Here is a 20,196-nt window from a genome sequence, read left to right on the forward strand (position 1 = left end):
TGAAGCCCCAGGACAAAAAGGGAAAGCTAGATTTCCCTATAGACTGTGCGAAGGCGATCATGCCCTCCACCGTTGTCCCTTCTTAGATGAAGCTAAAAGAGTTTTGGATGATCGTCCGGTTTCACCGTTACGACTTCCTCCTGGATATAATAAACTCTTGCCGAGTCCTTCGTTAGTTGAGAATCCAGCTGGCCCGCTCAGGTGGTCAGCTGAAGCATCTATCATTGAGGATGAACCATCTGAATCCATACTAGACGAAAGTCAAAAGGTCGAGGCGGCAGTTGACCCGATATTGCCTTCAGAGGTTTTATCTTTGAATGATACAGTCACTGAAGAGAATAAGGATGACACCGTCCAAATTCTCTTCATCAACACAAACTCCGACGAACACGGGGGCAATCCACCCATTCCTTTATCGCAGGAAGGAAGTTCGTCAGAGCAATACCTGGCCGTCTACTCGGTCCCACCTCCAAGCAACCTAGTTGTATCCTTCGACTGGAACCAACTAGGCAGACCCCGTTTTCCAGCAAGCATACCATTCAGAATTATCGTCCAAATATACAGAATGGTCATGGCTAGCACCATCATAGATGAAGGGGCATCTGTGAGTATCCTTTCCTCTATTGCTTGGAAAGCGCTTGGTTCACCATCGCTTTTGCCTGAGATGAGAAATCTGACAGGCTTCGATAAAGGAACCAGTCGACCTTTAGGGATCCTCCCCAATGTGCCCATAACATTGAAAGGGAAGACCATTCAAATGAACGTGATGGTCGTTCAAGGACCCTTGGATTATAACCTACTCCTTGGACGAGACTATATATATTGCATGACAACCATCGTCTCCTCACTCTTTAGAGTAATGTGTTTTCCGCACGAAGGAAGAGTGGTCAAGCTCGTGGACCAACTTTCATTTCCCGGATCATGCATCGCAAATAGTCATATACCATCCCTAAATGGTCTCTTCATGCAAGAAATGTCTCAACCTACGGTCTGTCCTCCCAATGAGCGCGAGTAATTCGGAGGGATATGACTGGAACCCAGGGGGCATGTATCCTGGTCTGCTTCGGCAGGAAAACTTTGGGTATAGGGTAGGTTTCCGTGGGAGAATATGACTAGTCTATACCCCATCCATGATTGAGATAGGGGTTATTCTAGAATAAGATTCTTTTGTCAAAGTTATGTGAATCGGCGGGCGTCGTCATTCACCTTTGTCTATTTCGGTGGACATTGCCGAGGAAGTGTTTTGTTTACACCGCAAATAGGACAATCTTTGGGTAACCTGTAAGAGGTAGTACCCTTCCTGATAAAACAAATGTTTTGTCAGCTCGAATAAAGGGTGGCCCTTCCTGATAAAATGAAAATTTTGTCAGCTCGAATAGAGGGAGACCTCGAAACTCTGTTTTATACCTGGGGGCATGCAAACCTTTTGGAATGCAAGCAAGGGGCGGCTATTTATTTTTTAAATTTTTAGGACCTATAACCCTTTAGACTCGTAAGATTAGTCGTTTCCGAACTTGCATAAAGAAAGGATTCCGGGGCAAAGCTTTGTAAGGTGCAAGCTCCATAAAAAATGGCATCTTCGAGACATTTCTTATCATATGACTGGGAGCATCGAGCAGTTTTAGCACATAGTTCATGCTCGTTAAAAAATAAACATAAGACCGAGCAAGTGTTTCAATCCGCGTTTAAGCTCGTTAAAAAATGAACTACCCTCCGGTAAATAACCACTGTAAATGTAACATTATCAGCCATTAAAGCCTTGGTCGTGTTTGCACCGTCACCTCCACTTTTCCATTGGCCGATCATTCACCTCCATTTGATTGTTTACCCATTTTGAGGAATAGCTGCGAAGAGTGATTTCACTAGCCATCCTTGTGACACTGCCGTGCTTGGAAAATTCCAACCCTTACCTGGAATCAGCTGCTACCCGTCTTATCACGCGTTCCTCAAAAGACGAGTCTTCTTTAAGCTCTTTTCATCTGACTCATAAAATATGAAAAGATTGCTGAGTTTTGGCCTTCCAGCTCGTTAAAGCGACCGGAAGTGCTATCCCTCCTCTAGATTTTAATCTTTTTGGACCTGAGGGATTATTGCACAAAAAGATCGAGCGCTTGTATTGTTCGGCTCGTTAAAACTATCGAAAATTCATCCCTTCTGTATTGTTTTATACTTTTTCGGACTTAAGGGATTAGATGACGAAAAAGGACTTCCGGAGTTATCTTTACGTACCTTTTCAGACTCTCTAAAGATGAAAAGGACCGAGTTATCTTTGTCGTTAGACTCGTTAAAAAACATCAATAGCGACAAACTTGTCTTTAGACGAGAACGAGTTTCACTATCGCTAGGCTCGTTAAAACATAGCGATGGGTTTGCCTGAAGGGCAAATTATAGAACAAGCATATGTTATCCTCCTCAAGCTTGACAAAAATAAAGAGGTACTGGTCAGCAATGACTGGGGAAAAATTGGGAAGAAACTCAAAGAACCTTTATTGGTAGCAAGTCGCTCTTGAACATGACACTTCCACTCCGTGCCTGAGTCGGGTTGGGTTGTTTCATTCACCGGTCACATCACCATGGTTTCGCCATACCATCCACCTTTGGGGTAAATGCTACCAATCCATCATACAAGTGTCGCCGATATGTTCAAGAGAAGTCATCCAGAGAAGTCAACCGTGTCCCATCCACTACCATACATTATACTTCATTCTTTGATGACCGCCACCCTGAATCATATATCATCAGATCGTTTTCACCTCCATCAAAATCATTTGCTCCGTTCCATGTCATTGATGTGGGATACATCAAGGCCCTCCTTTGACGGATTGCTTCTTGTCGACATCAGCTCATTATCCAAGAAGTTGATCTAGGAACACCCCCTTCAGTACTTTGAAGCTTGCATGCCTCAATGGCAAGTTTCTCACTTCCGACGACAGGTATACATCAATGACCTTCGACCGAAAGATTTTGCGTGGTGTTCGACGCCAAGTCCTTTATTCACACCACGTGAATTGTACTGCAGTACCTTGAGGGTCATTATCATTATCGGTGATTCCTCTCGCGCTTGTTAACAGTTTACATCATTGACTAGTAATCAAGCGATGTCTTTCCATGTTCGACTTCAAAAAATTTCTCACATGGATCGACTTGTACTTAGAGTGAAGATCAGACGAGATTGAAGACCCCGGATCTAGTTTCATCCATCCGGGTTGCGTTATATATTCAGGAAAAATAAAGACATTGACATGTATAACATTGCAGCACAGATAATCATCCTACCAAAAGGATGATGATTTCATCAAGATCATCAGTCTACCATCAGACGATTGTCTGTCCTATGTACATAAAAATGAATTTATAAAGCTGAGCATGGGAATGCCCGCCTCAGCTAGATCATGAAAACAGTATGAAAATAATGTATTGTATTGTATCTTATTACAGGTCTCCTCCCAGCTTTGAAAGAACTTCGGATCCTCCTAATAAAGCATTTCACCCGATAAACGACCTCATAATTTAGGGGGCAACTGTTATAAACATTTTTGTGCCTTACATCATTGAGCATGAAATGTCCATAATCCAAGGGATCCAAAGTCCCTAAAAGTGTTGTTCCTGCCCCTAAAGGAACAAGGTCAACCAATGACAGCTTCTCCCAGAAGTTCTCCACCAAAAACTGCTCAAAACTAGTCAAATCAGGATCAATTCAGAGGCTCCACTAGCTGCCTGCGTTGCAAAGCACCCAAATACACTGGCTAGGTGCGTTGCAACGCAGGTGAATGCACTACCAGGGTGCGTTGAGTGGGAAATGACAAATGGCAAGCTCATTCAACGAGGTGGAAAGACAATGGAAGCTTCCAGAATCTTCTCCAATGACACTTGCCTCACTGAATTCGACCAGTGATGAGTAAGAGGCTCTCAGTCTCCAAGTGGAAGCAAGAACTGACAGAGAGAAGCCACAAGTCAAAACATAAGCTGACTCATCCTCTCTGCTTACATCTATATATGGATCCCTCATCCCATAGATCCAGAGGCTAGAATTTTGTACTTTGCAGAGAATTGCTGTTGGTTTGAGATTGAGATTAGTGCATTGGGTGATTTATGCTTTGTTGGAGGAGAGGAAGGGATTCCTTTGCTGGGAGGTAGATGCTGGATCGGGAATCACTTGGTTGTATCTCCTCTTGGACTTTCTTATCATATCAATAAAACTATTTGAGTTTCTCCCATATGCTTGTATATCAATGATGTTTTGTTATATTTGCATGTTTAGCTTAATCTGATCCTAAGCTATTTATGAATGTAAATCTATGTCTTTTGTGTAGTTTCCTCTTCTGTGATCTTGCAAGAACTTGGTGAAGTTGGGCCAGTAAGGGAGCATGCAGCAGGAAGAAAACAAAGAGGAGAGCGATTGGATCAACAAACTAGCGAAAGACACAGGTTAGTTACATCCTTCCTCTTCGTTTACATTTCATAAAGAAGAATACGAAAATAGTTTTCCTTGTTTGTTGCTAAGGCACTATCACACCTTAGAGTGGGATAGGGGCGTTCTGAATAGATACTTTTCCCAAAAATAATCACCCCTAAAAGCATGAAATGATGATGCAATACTAAAGAAATGCGACACTGACTTTCCCCAATACTGACCTGCACCCCTGAAATTGAAAATAAACATACCATCTGAAACAAGCCTCTAATTAGAATCACATGTACCATTCCCTGCAATACACTGCTGATGATGATAGATTCTATAATTCAGTTGAATGAATGAATTGGGTTTCATTCTGTCTTTAAGAAGATTTTCATAGGACATTAAATATATCTCATGTTGCTTATCTTGTTCATGAATAAGACTTCTTGGAAAAGAATTAACCACCTTAACCAATTGATCTATAAACTGAATCTCGCATCTTGAACAATCAACCTTATGCTGTTCCTTAATAACCATGAGTACATATTTACTTGAACCTATAAACTACTTAACTTGATTTGAAACAATTAAATCCAAGTTTGATTTGAATTTATGTGCCCTAACAATAAATTCAACCTCTTCTTTCTTTAGGTGATATTTATGTTCTCTTCTGTAAAAGACTGCATCTCTATCATAAAGATAAGGAATCCCTAAGACAACTCCAAAAATGTCTACTGGGACCACATCTAATTCCACTTCATCAATGTCCTTAGATGTAATTGCAAATTTTAATCGACACTGCTTTGTGACATGTATCTGAGTTGATTTATTAATCCAACCTAATGGGTATGGTCTTGGATGATTCCATATTTCCAATCCCAATTGATTAACTATATGTTCAGATATTAAATTTGCTTGTGACCCACTGTTAAACATTGTGTCAATATTTGCATGCTTAGCAATTATCCTTATGTGGAAGAGTTCAACTTGTTTATCCTCATGTGGAGGATTTATGTTTGAAGAAGATACATTAGATTTTGAACTTGAACCAATATCAGAAGTTTTACCTGTCATAACCATGGCGGTTATTTTCCGTTCATCACCTGAATCTGAACCAAGGTCTTGCTGGATTGCTGCATTAGCCTTCTTTTCATCCTTTGCCTTAAGGAACTTTTTGGGCTTAAGTTCTGGATGGAGTTTCCAGTGCTTCAATTCATCATGACCGATTCTCTGGCAATGAGAATAGATAGGTCTTTCCTTCCGAATGATAGCTCATTTCTTTCTCTTTAAAATGTTCTTCCCCTTACTGTCACTGGATTCTCTGTTTTCCATCTCTTTGGATGACTAAGATGAATATTTAAATGGTCTGCCACCTCATTCAATATGTATGGCCTGAACACACACCTCGTTAAAATCATCAGGATTAAACATTAATAAAGTATGCTGCAAATATGAATGTAAACTGCCAATGTATTTTAACAAAGTTTCACATGTATCCAATGAAATACCAAGCGCCAATGCTTTCTTCCTGAACTCCCGAGTAAACTCTTGAACACTCTACCCTTTACCTTGCCTTAGATGCCACCTATCAATAATAGTTTGCTGCATGTATACTAAAGGATAGAACTGTTCCTAAGAGCTTTCAAAAACTTAGACCATGAAGAGATAACTTTTCCTGTTTGCTTTACATCTAACTATGTTTTGATTTCCCACCAGATTAAATTTGTTCCCCCCATTCTAAGTGTATCTAATTGAATTTTAGTTTTGTTTTTAGAAATGTTCCTAATGCAACAATACACTTCTAACTGCTTTATCCAATTATCTAACTTTTCAGGATTCATTTCACCATCATAAACAAGTAACTCAAATTTAACATCATGTTTCAAAAGAGATGATTTCTTAGGTTTCTTTTCTTTTTCAAATGTTGCAGTGGGAGAAGAAGAAGAAGAAGAGGATGATGGAGATGATGGAGGTTTATCATCCTTCCCTTTACCTTTGTCCTTCTTTGATGCCTTCGAAGAGGATGCTGCATCTCACGCCTTCTTGTCTTCGTAAAATTCTCCCAACATCTGCTGCATAGTTAAGAATGCCTGCTGAAATTGTTCCTCACTCATCTTAGTCTCAGTGTTTTCTCCTGCATCAGGTCCTGACATGGTCAATTTTCGAACGACTTGTTGCTTTCCAATCTATGGATCGATCTGCTCAAGGATTCCTTCTCCTCGTTGTGACTTAGACTTGGTTAACATTCAATGGAAACTCTACAAAAGAAAACCTGCTCTAATACCGAATTATATGATCTGATATGATAATATACTAAAACTGATGTAGAATTGATTAGCCATTAGTGAGTTTGAATGATAACCGAAAGCATAGAAAACAAGGAAAACTACTGGAGCATAACACTTTACGACAGCTGATAAACCATAAGAAAGATGCAAAACAGAAGCGTAAACAGTGAAAAAACAGATATCCCAGACAACGATATTGATTACGGAGTTTAACCCTGATGGACTACATCTCTGGGTCCACTTTCAAGATGGGCGACCATTTTATTAGGAATGAGAAAGAAGAAGTGGATTACACATTGAAAAGACCAGATTGAATGTGATGACAGACACTTCTGGTCACTGTCATCAGATAGCTCTCTGAACCAGCTTTCCAACATCGCTTATAGTTTCCAAATTCGACTCCCAATTCTCCCAAAACTCAGAAAAAAGATTCGCCAAGTACAACACCACATCAACTGAACATCATGTAACCATAACATTACCTGAACCTGATCATAAACCAACATTGTCGATCTTTCGACACTGAGCTGAAGTGACGATGACACTGAACGACACTTATGAACACCGATGATGAGACTTCGAACACTTGTGCATTTGGATCGATGGATCATCCAGATCAAATGTACTAAAGCAAAATAGTTAATCTACTTCTACTATCAAACTTTGCGGAAGCTTAATCGATTTGAGCAAGATCAAATAGAACACATATAACAGAGAAGAAGAATCAATCACACATGAAACACAGAAAATACTCAGGGGAAAGCCTCAGCTAAAAACCCCACTATCTATATTATCATACAAGGTGGAAATAAATCAGAATAATACAAAGCCTTAGCTCTCATAGCTAGCCAGCTCTCAGTACAATCCTCCTAGATGCTCACAGGCAAACAGAGCTTCTCACAAGCCTTCTCCTCTACCCTCCAAGCCTCATATTTCCCTACGCAGTTCCTCTGGGATGATTCTCCTTCACCTAGTGGAACACTGCTCTCACACACTACTCTAACACACTGTCAGAACTGCGCAATCATCAAGGAACCTTATTCCTTCTACATGGATGAGTTTCGTTTATAGGAAAATTCCTCCAAATGATAGTACAATGTCCCTGTCTTTAATCTCAACTGGGCCTTTGTCTGAATTGACATGCATGAGTTATTTATGAGAGAATCTTCAGTTATCTGGAGTACACTAGTTGCATGCATGCATGCATTAATTGACTGAAATTACAATCAGTTCCACAAACTATTTGTAACTAATCTAACTACACTTAACTCAGTTAACTAAGCTAACTAATTACAACTCAAATACAACTCATCCTTATCTCCTTAATTAAGGGATAACTTCCTCAATCAAAGGGATAACTGTTGCATGACTTCACAAAGACTTAATGTTTGCATTTCTCCAACAAACTAATCCTTAATGAATTAATTAATTATTTTCAAAACAGTTGGTGAGACTAAATTAGAATTTTAATTCTCAACTTTAATTTAAGGACAAATTAAAATTGGAATATCCTAAAATGCTATCTATAGTAATGCTATTTTTAGCATTTCTTGTTGCTATTTTCAACACACAATAAAGAATCGATACCCACTGCCTAGAATCTATGATTTGCTAGATCAGTTGAAAAATGCAAAGTACTTTACTAAATTAGACTTGAGAAGTGGATATCATCAAGTAAGAATAGTTGAGGAGGACATATGGAAGACTGCTTTTAAAACCAAACATTGATTATTTGAGTAGTTGGTTATGCCTTTCGGTCTTTGTAATGCTCCAACTACATTCATGAGAGTTATGAATGATGTTTTAAGATCATTTCTTGATGAGTTTGTAATTGTCTGTTTAGATGATATTTTGATATTCAGCAAATCACGAGAAGAGCATGTCAAGCATGTTAGGAAAGTTTTGGATATCATGAGAAAGGAACATTTATTTCTAAAGATGTATAAATGTGAATTCGGGAAAACTTCCTTAGTGTATTTGGGCCACATAGTTGGAGGATGTGAGCTGAAGATTGATCCCTCTAAAGTTTAGGTCATTGTGAATTAGTCAACACTCAAATCAGTTACAGAAGTAAGGAGTTTTCTAGGAGCAGCGCAGTATTGGAGGAAGCTCATTTCTAATTTATCCTTCATAGTAGCTCCACTACATGCGTTGACCAGCGTGATTTTTTATTTTTTTTCTAGTGGGGAGGAAAAAAACAAAAAGCATTTGATGCTTTGAAAAAAAGATAAGTTCAACCCCAGTTTTGGCATTGCCGAATTTGAAACAACCCTTTGAAATACAAACAGATGCAAGTGACTACACCATGGGTGTAGTTCTTTTACCGCATGGTAAGCCCATTTCATTTCATTCTGAGATTTTTAATGGTGTTGTTATTAATTATCCTATGTATGATAAAGAGCTTTACGCATTGGTACAAAGTGTGAAGAAATGGAAGACTTATTTGATGGGAAAATAAACCATTATTCACACCAATCATCAACCTCTGCAATATCTACAATCTCAAACCAAATTGTAGCAGTTAAGGCACTTTCGTTGGATGGGATTTTTATAGCAATTCCACTTTGTAATCAGGTACAAGAAAGGGATTTATAATAGAGTTGTTGATATGCTTTCTAGACCGGTTGTAAATGTAGCCATTTTACTCAAGAATAATGTTTTGCTTGAAAGTTATGTTGAACAATATGCAAATGATGCTAACTTTCAAGAGGTATATTTAAACTTGAGTCAAGGGCACCAAGTTGATGAATTAGACTACCATGTACATGATAATCTGTTGTATCATTTATGAAAACTTTTTGTTCCACGGGGAGAGAGAGTAAATGTCACAAGGGAAGTGCACACTCCTCTTATTGCTAGGCATTTCGGTGTAAGTAAAACAGTGGCAAATCTTCAAAGGTATTTTTGTTGGCCTCGTATGCTCGAAAGTGTGTCACATTTTGTAAGAGGTTGTTCATTATGTGCAGTCAGTAAGCTTAGTAATAGGAAACTAGGATTGTACACACCACTTCCAGTGCTTTCAAGACCATGGGAAAATGTTTCTATGGATTTTGTAGGAGGTCTTCCTTTGTCAAGGAAAGGTCATGATTATTTGTATGTAGTTGTGGATAGGTTTAGAAAGATGTGCATGTTAATGCCTTGTAAAAAGCAAATTACAGCTAAAGAAACATCTCAACTTTTCTTTCGAAATGTATGGGTTCATTTTGGATTGCCTACTTCTATTGTAAGTTATCGTGATTCTCGATTTATTGGGAATTTTTGGTCGAGATTATGGAACTTGACGGACATCAAGTTGAAGAAAAGTACAACCTTCCATAATAGGTGGTTAAACTGAAGTTGTAAACAGGACAATAATTCATTTTCTAAGATGATATTGCAGCAAACATCCTAAGTTGTGAGATGAACAATTGCATTATATTCAACATGCTTACAACTGAGAAAAACACTCTTCTACTCTTACTTCACCTTTTGAGGCATGTCCTGGGTATTTACCTAAATTGCCTTTGGATTTCTTCTTTGAGGAAGATGTTGATGTAGATGGACATAGTGAGATAGATAGGGAAAATAAATTCATTGAGAAAATTCAGTTGATTCACCAAATAGTTCAAGAACAACTAGAAAAGAGTCAAGGAAAGTATAAGGCAAGGCATGATAAGCATCGTGTGGATCATCAGTTTCAAGTAGGTGATGAAGTTTGGCTATACATTAGCAAGGAAAGGATTCAAGGTGAAGGTAAAAAGCTGAAACCAATTCGTTATGGTCCATTTAAAATTTTGGAAAAGATTGGTAATAATGCTTTTAGGCTTGATTTGCCTTCATATATGAAAATCTATTCTATTGTTAATGTTGAAAATTTGAGATTGTATGAATCTAATTTGATTGAAGACCAAGAAGAGAATGTCCAAATTCCATCTATTGAAGACTTTTCTCCAGAATACCTTGATATGCTTCAGCAAAACACTATACTTGATAGAAGGACAAGGACAACTAATAGAGGAAATACTGATTATCTTCGGGTGGATCTCAAAGGTACAAATCCATCAAAGGCCAAATGGATTGAAGTGGGGAAGATGAAGGACATGTACCCTCATCTGTTTAATAACTGAAAGTGATCCTTTTGGGGTCCAAAAGGATTCTAGTGGGGAGGAGTGATCAGGTGCTCAGAATTATGCTCAAAAATCAAAGTGTCATAATCTTGTCAAACTCAACTTCAGATTGAAGAGCTTGTCATTATGAATCCAAGAGTGTGAATGACACTCAAATCCGAGTTCGTATGCAGAAGTTAGAACAAGTCAAAGTTATGGTTTGACTTGTCTGCATGGCAGGATTGGGATGATGTGGCAAGTCTTCAGCGAATATGGAGGCGCCAAGTGGCAACCCACCATTATCCATCGAAAATCGCATATCGCAGCGGTAGGCGAAAAAGGTGTTTCGAATTAGCCCCCTATAGGTTGGGTTGCGATGTGATCTAATCGCAATCACAATCGGTGAAAGGGATCAGAGAACAGGTATCAGACTTGGCCCCAACAAGGTTAGTGATGTGATCGTATATCGCAATTGTAGAATTAACAAGAATCAACCCCGACGCAAGTTAAGTCCCGAATGCGAAAGACCCCAGACATGATAACATTATATGTCATAGTTTAAAACTCCGGCTGGCCCCCGACATCACAATCACAAGATTTTGTTGGGTAAATAAGACATTCCGCCCACCAAAACTCGCCGATTGTGATCTGCGATAAGGCCGACAGGATATGTCCCGCGGTGTGGCGAAATTATTGCTCGACTAGCAGATTTTGGGGTAATTTGTAGTTTCTGCCAATTTTGGAGCATTTTGTGGAATGAATAGTGGGAGAACTGGGAGAAGTCATAACTTCTTCAGTTCTTATCCAAATTAGATGAAGAAAGAGGCTAGATAGCCATTTTTGAGTATTATGAACCCATTGAGATAGGTTTCAAAGGCATTTGAGCATTTAAAACACACTTTTGATGTAATTTGAGCATAATAGAGAGGCCCAAGCAATTAGAAGCTGGACCAAGGAGATGTAGCCCAAGAGGGGTGAACTCCTTTATCATGTGTTGGTATCTAAATTTGACTGTCCATTCCACTTCAAATTCATCTTTTAACCATCATCCTTGGCCATTTAAACCTTTTTTATTCAACAATAATACTTAGAAACTAAGTCATATGTTGTCATTTTCGTTATTTTAAGCTTGGGATTAATATTTGAAATTTTTATATTTAAATGACATTTTTCAGAAAAACCATAGGAAGTTGTAACAACCTGTGATTGCTTTATTGATTGACATATTGCAGCACAGGTGGGAAAATTCGAAGACTATGGGCATAAAGTACAATGTACAAGGATGGTGAAACAACTATTCGTTTTCAGTTTTGAAGAAAAAAAGTGTCCAGTCAAAGTTGGTCAAACCCAGCCACTTCATCACTTTTTCTTGATTTTTGTGCACAAGATATTTTCCAGTTTTAGAATTTTTGCATAAATGGAGGAACAGACCTAAATTTGACCTCCTTGGGATGTAATTAATAGAATATTTTTAGTATTAGATGGAGAAACAATAGTTTCTTTTGTTAGAGGATTCACGATAAATAACCCATATGGGAAAACTATGTTTTAGAATGGTTTTTATGAACAAATGAGAAGACAACTTGTGTATCTTTGATTCCAGACTTAATACAAACTTCTTCAGCAATTTTATGTCTCAAGACTTAGTAGCTACACTCTTCTGAATCATCTCTTAGTGTGCTTGTGGAGTGCTGAAGGGCCCTCATCACTTTGCTGGTACACTTTATCTTTACTCTGTTTTTCTTACTAGTTGCAAATTCGAATTTAGCAGTTAATCATTTCATGTTCAGAGTTAAAGTTATGTTAGCAAAATTATCAGTTAAAGAGAACTTGAATTTGTTGTGAAGAGATAGCCTTGTAAGAGGATTCAACTAATTTTGATCTTGGAATTGATATTTAAATACTACTGATATTCAACTTCCAGATTTGTTTGTTAGCTTTAATTGTGAAGAATAGTTCTAGTTTTATTTCTGAAGTGATTTAAGAATGTAGTTTTAAAATTCAATTTTCAGTTTGGTAAATGATTCTTGTAAGAGATCTAACTGATATTGGTTTATAACGCTACTTATCTTATTCACTGTGTGATTTAAATTGAAATTACTTTGGACTGTTGTGATTGTACAAATTCTTTGAAGCAATATTCTTGAAAGAGAATGTAGGATTACAGTCAATCATCAACACTCTACTTTTGTTAGTTTGCAACTAGAATTCCATAGGATTTGTTTCTCTTAGATTGATGTTTAAATGATTGAAAAAGGATAATAAAAGATCTTTTGTAGAAAGCACTGTTAATTTAGTCCATTAGGTATCCATTAGAATTTTAGAGCCTTCTAGATCTATATATTTTAGGTAAGCACCTCTAAGTGTACTTTCCTAGGTTGATAAAAGAATTAAGAGCTTAACTTGCCTTGGTAAGTTGGGACCAAACATTTTGGCGCCGTTGCCAGGGAGGTGCAACTGGAAAGACTAAAAAAAAAAAAAAATCAATCAACAAAACAACAAAAACATAGAATTAAATTTAAATTTCAGTCATGCTTATTTATGTCTAGGTTTAGGGACGAAAAAGGCAGATTTAAAAGAAACCCCCCAACAACTAATCCACCATTAGGAGCAGAGTCATTAGAAAGGACTGAATACACAACTCCAACAGGAAAGGTTACAACAGCACAACTTGAAGAAAAAGTCAAATCAGGCCAAAGACTCACCCTTATTGAAAGACAAATTCTAATAGCCTACGAATCAAAGAGAAGAAATCTACTTGAAACTTCTATAGTAGTGAAATCTGAAGGGAGTAACACAAGAATCCAACAGCCTAATCCTGAAGAAATTTTTCTTCAAGAACTAAAACAAGAAGAAGAGGCAAAAACCTTAGATAAATCACAAATTACGATGGCTAAAGAGGGAGGAGGATCTAGAGGACCTACACCTGAACAACTGAGAGAATATGAGAGACAAATGGAAGAAAGGAGAAGAAGAAAGGAAAATTAAGAAAAACAAAACAATGATACTCTATTTGGAGGAAATCAAAATCCGCTAGAAACAGAGGAATCCACATTTAAATTTCCAATTCAAGATAGAGGAGAGAAAATGGATGAGGAAATCAAAATGAAAAACATACCACCATCTGTATTACCAAATTTTTATGGGATGGCATCTGAAGACCCAGACTCACTTTTATTCGAATTTGACATAGTATGCCGAACCTATGGATATACTAATGATGCTCATAGACTTCGCCTCTTTCCTACTACCTTAAAAGCAGCAACACTTAGGTGGTTTATGGGATTAGGTGAACATTCAGTCACTAGTTGGGATGATATGAGAAAATTCTTTCTGAAAAAGTATCAACCTTATTGTCAATCAAAAGATTCTAAAGATGATATCTTTGCAATGAATCAACAAGAAGACGAGACCTTAGAGGAGTACTTAGAAAGATTCTCATACAATCTACAAAAGTCAAAACATAGGACTATGTCAATTGAGATTATTCGAACAATCTTTCTTAAAGGCATTCGGGATGAGTATTTAGATGATCTTAATCTCATGGGTAAAGGGGATGTTTCCAACTTACCTTTTGAGGAGATTGCAGAATTATGCCAAAAGTACTCTAGGAGTAGGACAAGAAGTAAAAGAGCCATGACATCAAAAATCACAAAATCTGCTACAGGAAACATAACTAGAGCTGAACTAGGCAACTTATTTGAGGACTTCAAAACAGACCTTATGAGTACTTTGGGAAACCAAATAGATACCTTGAAAACAAAGAAAAGACAAGATGAACAAGAACTAGAATTATCTATATATTGTCCCAAATGCAGGAAGAAACATGCTTTGAAAGAATGTCCCTTAGACAACGTGCAAATTTGTGGGTTTTGTACAAACAACCATGACACTAAAGACTGTACAAAAATGAAAATTTTGCAGAATTACAATTTGGAAGCTAGTGCAGAAATGGAAAACATGTATTTCATGGGAGCTAGAAGACCATGGCAACCAAGACCCCCAGGTATGTATCAAAATCCAAATGCATCAAATTATAAAATGCATGTTCAAAACTCTTGGAATGTTCCTATGCCATGGAAAAACTGGCCTAACCAACAACAACAAACATTCCCACAATAAGGATGGAGAGGATATTATTTTCCTCAACAATTTCCTCAACAAAAATCCCAGCCATATCAACAAACATTTGCTCAACCATATTCCCAACATTATTAGTCACAATATTCTTAGCCATACCCACAACAATACCCTCCGTAACCAGTACCTTATCAACAACAAAATCCTCAACAAGCATTACCTGCTCCCCCACAAATAACTTCACCTCAACTACAACTATCATCCAACCAACCATCTCGACCCACACAGTTACCAGCTTAGCCCATAGCTAACCCAAACAACCGAATAGACAAACCAACTTATAGTGTAGATGAGGGACCTTCATAACCAACTCTACCACTGCAAAACATCGAACTAAGGTCAGGTCAGACATTGCATAAGGAACCATCCCTTGCTCAAACGCAGTTACAACAAGAAAAACAAAAAGAGGAAGAAGAAAATCAACAACGTAGTAAACAAACTGAACCAATACAAAACAATTTGGAACAAAACCAAAAAATCAAAACATTCCAACCACCTCCATTTCCAGAAAGATTACATCAACCAAGACCATCCACCCCATTTCCACAATTTGATGTTCTTGATGAATTGAGGAATGTATATATCAAAATGCCATTACTTAAGGCAATCAGGGATATCCCGATTTATACCAAAGCAATCAAATAACTGTGTCTCAAGAAACCTGCAAAGAAAATATTTGACCCAAAAACAATACATGTCATAGGTAACTTAGCAGGCTTGATGTCAAATATTATTTCAATGGAGAAATATGTCAATCCAGGCATACCAAGAGTCATAGCCATTATCAATAAAATTTCAATTCCAAACACCTTGATAGATTTAGGAGCTGCAATAAACGTTATGACATTAGACACAATGAAAACTTTGCAACTAAAAAAATTGTAGACAACCCCAATTGTTTTGGAATTAGCTGATCGTTCTAAAGTCATTCCTGAAGGAGTGCTAGAGGATATAATTGTCTCACTAGATTCTTGGGAGTATCCAGTCGATTTCTTGGTACTCCAGCCCAAATCAAACTTAGGAGGACATCCAATTATACTTGGCAGACCCTGGTTGGCAACTGATGATGCATTTGTTTGATGTAGATCCGGTAATATGATCATTTCTAGAGGGACAGAACGAAAACAACTTACCTTGTACCCATCAGCACAAGCCCCAGCTGTAACACATAACTTATGGCTTGATGACAAGTACAATGATTAGGAAGAAATATACTCTGTGATAAGCATAAACCAAATGTATGATATTGAGGAAAACAACAATGCAGATTTAGTGGAAATGTTTATTTCTCAACCTGATATTTCGGAAGAGTTGAGAAATGAACAATACATTACTGCAGATTATATGTTGGCACAAAGTTTTCAAGAAACATGTACGATGTACCCATTGAAAGCAATATTTGATGAAAATTTTCCAATCAATTCCATTATAAATACACAAATCAAGACAATAGAAATCAGTCCCGGAAAAACATTGAACATTGGGGCATTTCTAGAGACATCTCAAGAAAAAAAACTGATTCATTTATTGAACAAATACCAAAAAGAATTCGCTTGGGACTACACGGATATGCAAGGAAATCACCCAGAAACCTGCACTCACCACATTTATACGGAATCTAGCATTTAGCCACTAAGGCAGCCATAAAGGAGAATGAGCCCTATGCTTAAAGAAATTGTCAGAGATGAATTGCAAAAGTTGTTAAAAGTAAAATTCATATATCCCATTTCTGACAGCCAATGGGTATCACCACTAGTTATAGTACCCAAGCAAAACGGTAAATGGTGAGTTTGTGTTGACTACAGAGAGCTAAACAAACCCACCCTTAAAGACTATTTCCCATTGCCATTTATTGACCAAGTATTGGATACTTTAGCTGGGAAAAAGTCATTTTCCTTCGTAGATGGCTTTAGCGGATACAACCAGATCAACATAGCCTGAGGAGACCAAGATAAAATGACATTTACCTGTCCTTGGGGAACGTATGATTACAATGTGTTACCATTTGGCCTATGTAATGCTCCAGCAACATTTCAGAGAGCAGTATTAGCTATTTTTGCAGATCTGGTCGATGAATGCGTTGAGGTATATATGGATGATTTTTCAGTATATGGTGACTCCTTTGACCACTCTTTGCAAAATCTTGAAAAAGTTTTACAACGATGTATAGAAACAAATTTGTCCTTAAGCAACGAAAAATGTTATATTATGGTGAATGAAGGAATAGTCTTAGGACATCATATCTCATCAAAAGGAATTGAAGTAGATCAAACCAAAATACAAATCATTGTTGAATTTCCAATTCTAACAAATCAAAAAGATGCAAGAAGTTTTCTTGGTTATGCAAGCTATTATAGGCGATTTATTGCAAATTTTAGTAAGATAGCTTTGCCTTTGTTTAAACTTCTTGCCAAGGATGTAACTTTTGATTGGAATGGTAATTGTCAAATTGCTTTTGATAAGCTCAAAGAAAAATTATCCACTACTCCAGTTTTGAGAGGACCTAATTGGACACTACCTTTTCATATCTCAACTGATGCATCTGACACTGCAGTGGGGGCTTCATTAGGCCAAAAAGAAGATGGTTCGACATATGCCATCTATTTTATCAGCAAAAATTTGACCCCTGTAGAATTTAATTACACAGTTACAGAAAAGGAAATGCTCGCAATAATACATGCAATGAACAAATTTCGCCACTACATAACCGGATATGAAGTCCTAGTTCACACTGATCACTCCGCCATTTGATATTTAATGAACAAACCTATTACTAATGGCAGGATCACCAGGTGGTTACTCTTATTGCAGGAATTCAATATCACCATACTGGATAGACCCGGGAAAGAAAACCAGGTAGCAGACTACTTTTCTAGACTTCAAAATCCAGGTGAAGCTGTCCAAGTTGAAGATTCATTTCCTGATGAACATTTGTTTGCAATTTCAGTTTCAACACCATGGTATGCTGATTTAGCTAACTACTTGTCCACAGGAAAAGTACCACCATCATTCAGCTCAAAGGAAAAGAAAAGGCTGATCAAACAAAGCGCAAGATACTCATGGATTAATGGCGATTTATTTTACACTGGTTATGACATGATTGGTAGGAGATGCATTAGAGAGAACGAAATAATTGATGTACTAACCTCTTGCCATGATCAACATTGTGGTGGCCATTTTGCAGCAAAGAGGACAACCCACAAAATTCTTAGCCTTGGCTATTATTGGCCATCAATTTTTAAAGACACAAAGAAGTATGTAAGAAGTTGTGACAGCTGCCAGCGCATGGGACGACCAAGTACCTCCGATGAAATGCCACTCCAGCCGCAAGTGCATCTAGAGCCATTTGAAAAATGGGCTCTTGATTTTATCGGTCCCATCAATCCACCGTCCAAAGGTAAGAAGTACATTCTTGTGTGTACCGACTATGTCACTAAATGGGCTGAAGCAAAGGCACTTGTAAGGGCAACTAAACAAACAGTGGTCAATTTCCTATTTGAAGAAATTTTTGTTATATATGGAGTGCCTAGGGAGATATTCACAGACCAAGGAACTCAATTCACATCAAGACTGGTTCAGGAAATAACAGAGAAGTACCAAATCAAGCATAGAAGAAGCACACCTTATCATCCACATGCCAACGGCCAAGTAGAGTCTACAAACAAAACACTAGAAGGCATCATGACAAAAAAAGTGGCCACAAATAGGAAAAATTGGCTGGACAAGCTCAATGAAGCACTTTGGGCATACATGATTACTTGGAAAGATACAACAGGGTTCTCACCCTACTAGCTAGTCTATGGTAAGGAGGTCATGCTGCCAATAGAATTCCAAATACACACATATAAATTGGCAGCAGACCTAGGGATGGACCTTTTAGAAGCTCAGCAAGAAAGGATCATTCAGTTAAAGAAGCTTGATGAAATGAGACAAGAGGTCGTGCAAAGGTCAACAATGATTCAGCAGCAAAGAAGACAATGGCATGACAAGATGATTAAGAAGAAGGAATTTCAAATTGGCGACTGGGCATTTCTCTTCGATTCCAAATTTAAGGATCATAAGGCTAAATTCACTACTCACTGGATGGGGCCTTATGAAATCCTTGAAATCTTCAAGAATGGATCAGTCAAAGTCACATCAATAGACCAAGAAGGACAGACATATCTTGTCAATGGACACAGGCTCCGAATTTACCATAAGCCTGTTAACAGTGAAGATTTTATGAGAACTGTTTCACAAGAAAAGGAGGTACAGCTGCTACAACAATTAGTTGTAATATCCAAACCTTAATTTGTTTTGATTTCAGAATAAAAAAAATAAAAAATAAAAAATAAAAAAAACATAAAAAACAACAAAAAAATAATAATGTTTAGCTATGAAAACCAGATAAGGCATAGTCTAAACATGAATTCCTGTGAGAAAACCAAGAAATTGGCTTGCAAGAATTCTTAGTTTTTTTAAATTTTGAGTACAAGGATCAAAAAGGAAAAGTCATGTTAAATCATAAGAGCAAAGGACCATGACTTGAGGACAAGTCAAACCATCAGTTGGGGAGAAAGAAGCCTGAACTTGTTCATGCTTTCCTATTTTCCTATCTTCAACAGAAAAAGGTTTGTCTTCATTTTTAGTAATATTATCAGAACATATCTCAGAAAGGGACCTGTTATCATTCAATTCTCAGCAAGGGACCTGTTATCATTCAAATCTCAGCAAGGGACCTGTTATCATTCATTCTTCAAAAGGGAACTGTTTATCATTCAATTCTCAGCAAGGGACCTGTTATCATTCAAATCTCAGAAGGGACCTGTTATCATTCATTCTTCAGAAGGGACCTGTTATCATTCAATTCTCAGAAAGGGACCTGCATTCATAACTTCTCAGAAAAGACCTGTTCAGAAGAAAACATGTCATCATTTTAAGGTAAAGGTTCTATTTTGAGAACATTTTTCCAATGGGATCTGTTCAAAGGGAAATTACATTAGCAACAAGAAAGATTACATTCACGAAGAAGGAAATCACAAAGAAGAGGCCAACAACAAGAAATTCAAAGAGAAGACTGGAACTTTAAGCAGATAGACATTTTATGGACACCATTACATTCTGCCAAACAACAAGCTTCAACACAGAGATCATATCAAACAGCGAGCTCCAACACAGAGATTTTAAAGGGTTGTAAGAATTGTCATTTTAAGTATTTAATTTCTTTTATTAAATTCAAATTTTTGATGATGAAATATGATAATTATTGATTTTAGTTTCTAAATACCTAGCCTATCCTATATCA

The 20,196-nt window shown here is 37.5% G+C and overlaps 1 protein-coding gene across 1 annotated transcript; it reads left to right on the forward strand.

The window, feature by feature from the left end:
- Nucleotides 1–18,779: 18,779 nt before the first annotated feature.
- On the forward strand, nucleotides 18,780–19,202 carry LOC149158723 (uncharacterized). The gene has a single exon (XM_089434077.1). It carries the CDS (start codon nucleotides 18,780–18,782, stop codon nucleotides 19,200–19,202), a length of 423 nt encoding a protein of 140 aa, XP_089290203.1.
- Nucleotides 19,203–20,196: the final 994 nt, after the last annotated feature.

The sequence above is a fragment of the Pinus tabuliformis genome, chromosome 5_2, assembly GCF_031772625.1.
Source record: "Pinus tabuliformis cultivar Carrire ecotype Pingquan chromosome 5_2, CPIR1, whole genome shotgun sequence".
In the NCBI taxonomy this organism is placed as follows: Eukaryota; Viridiplantae; Streptophyta; class Pinopsida; order Pinales; family Pinaceae; genus Pinus; species Pinus tabuliformis.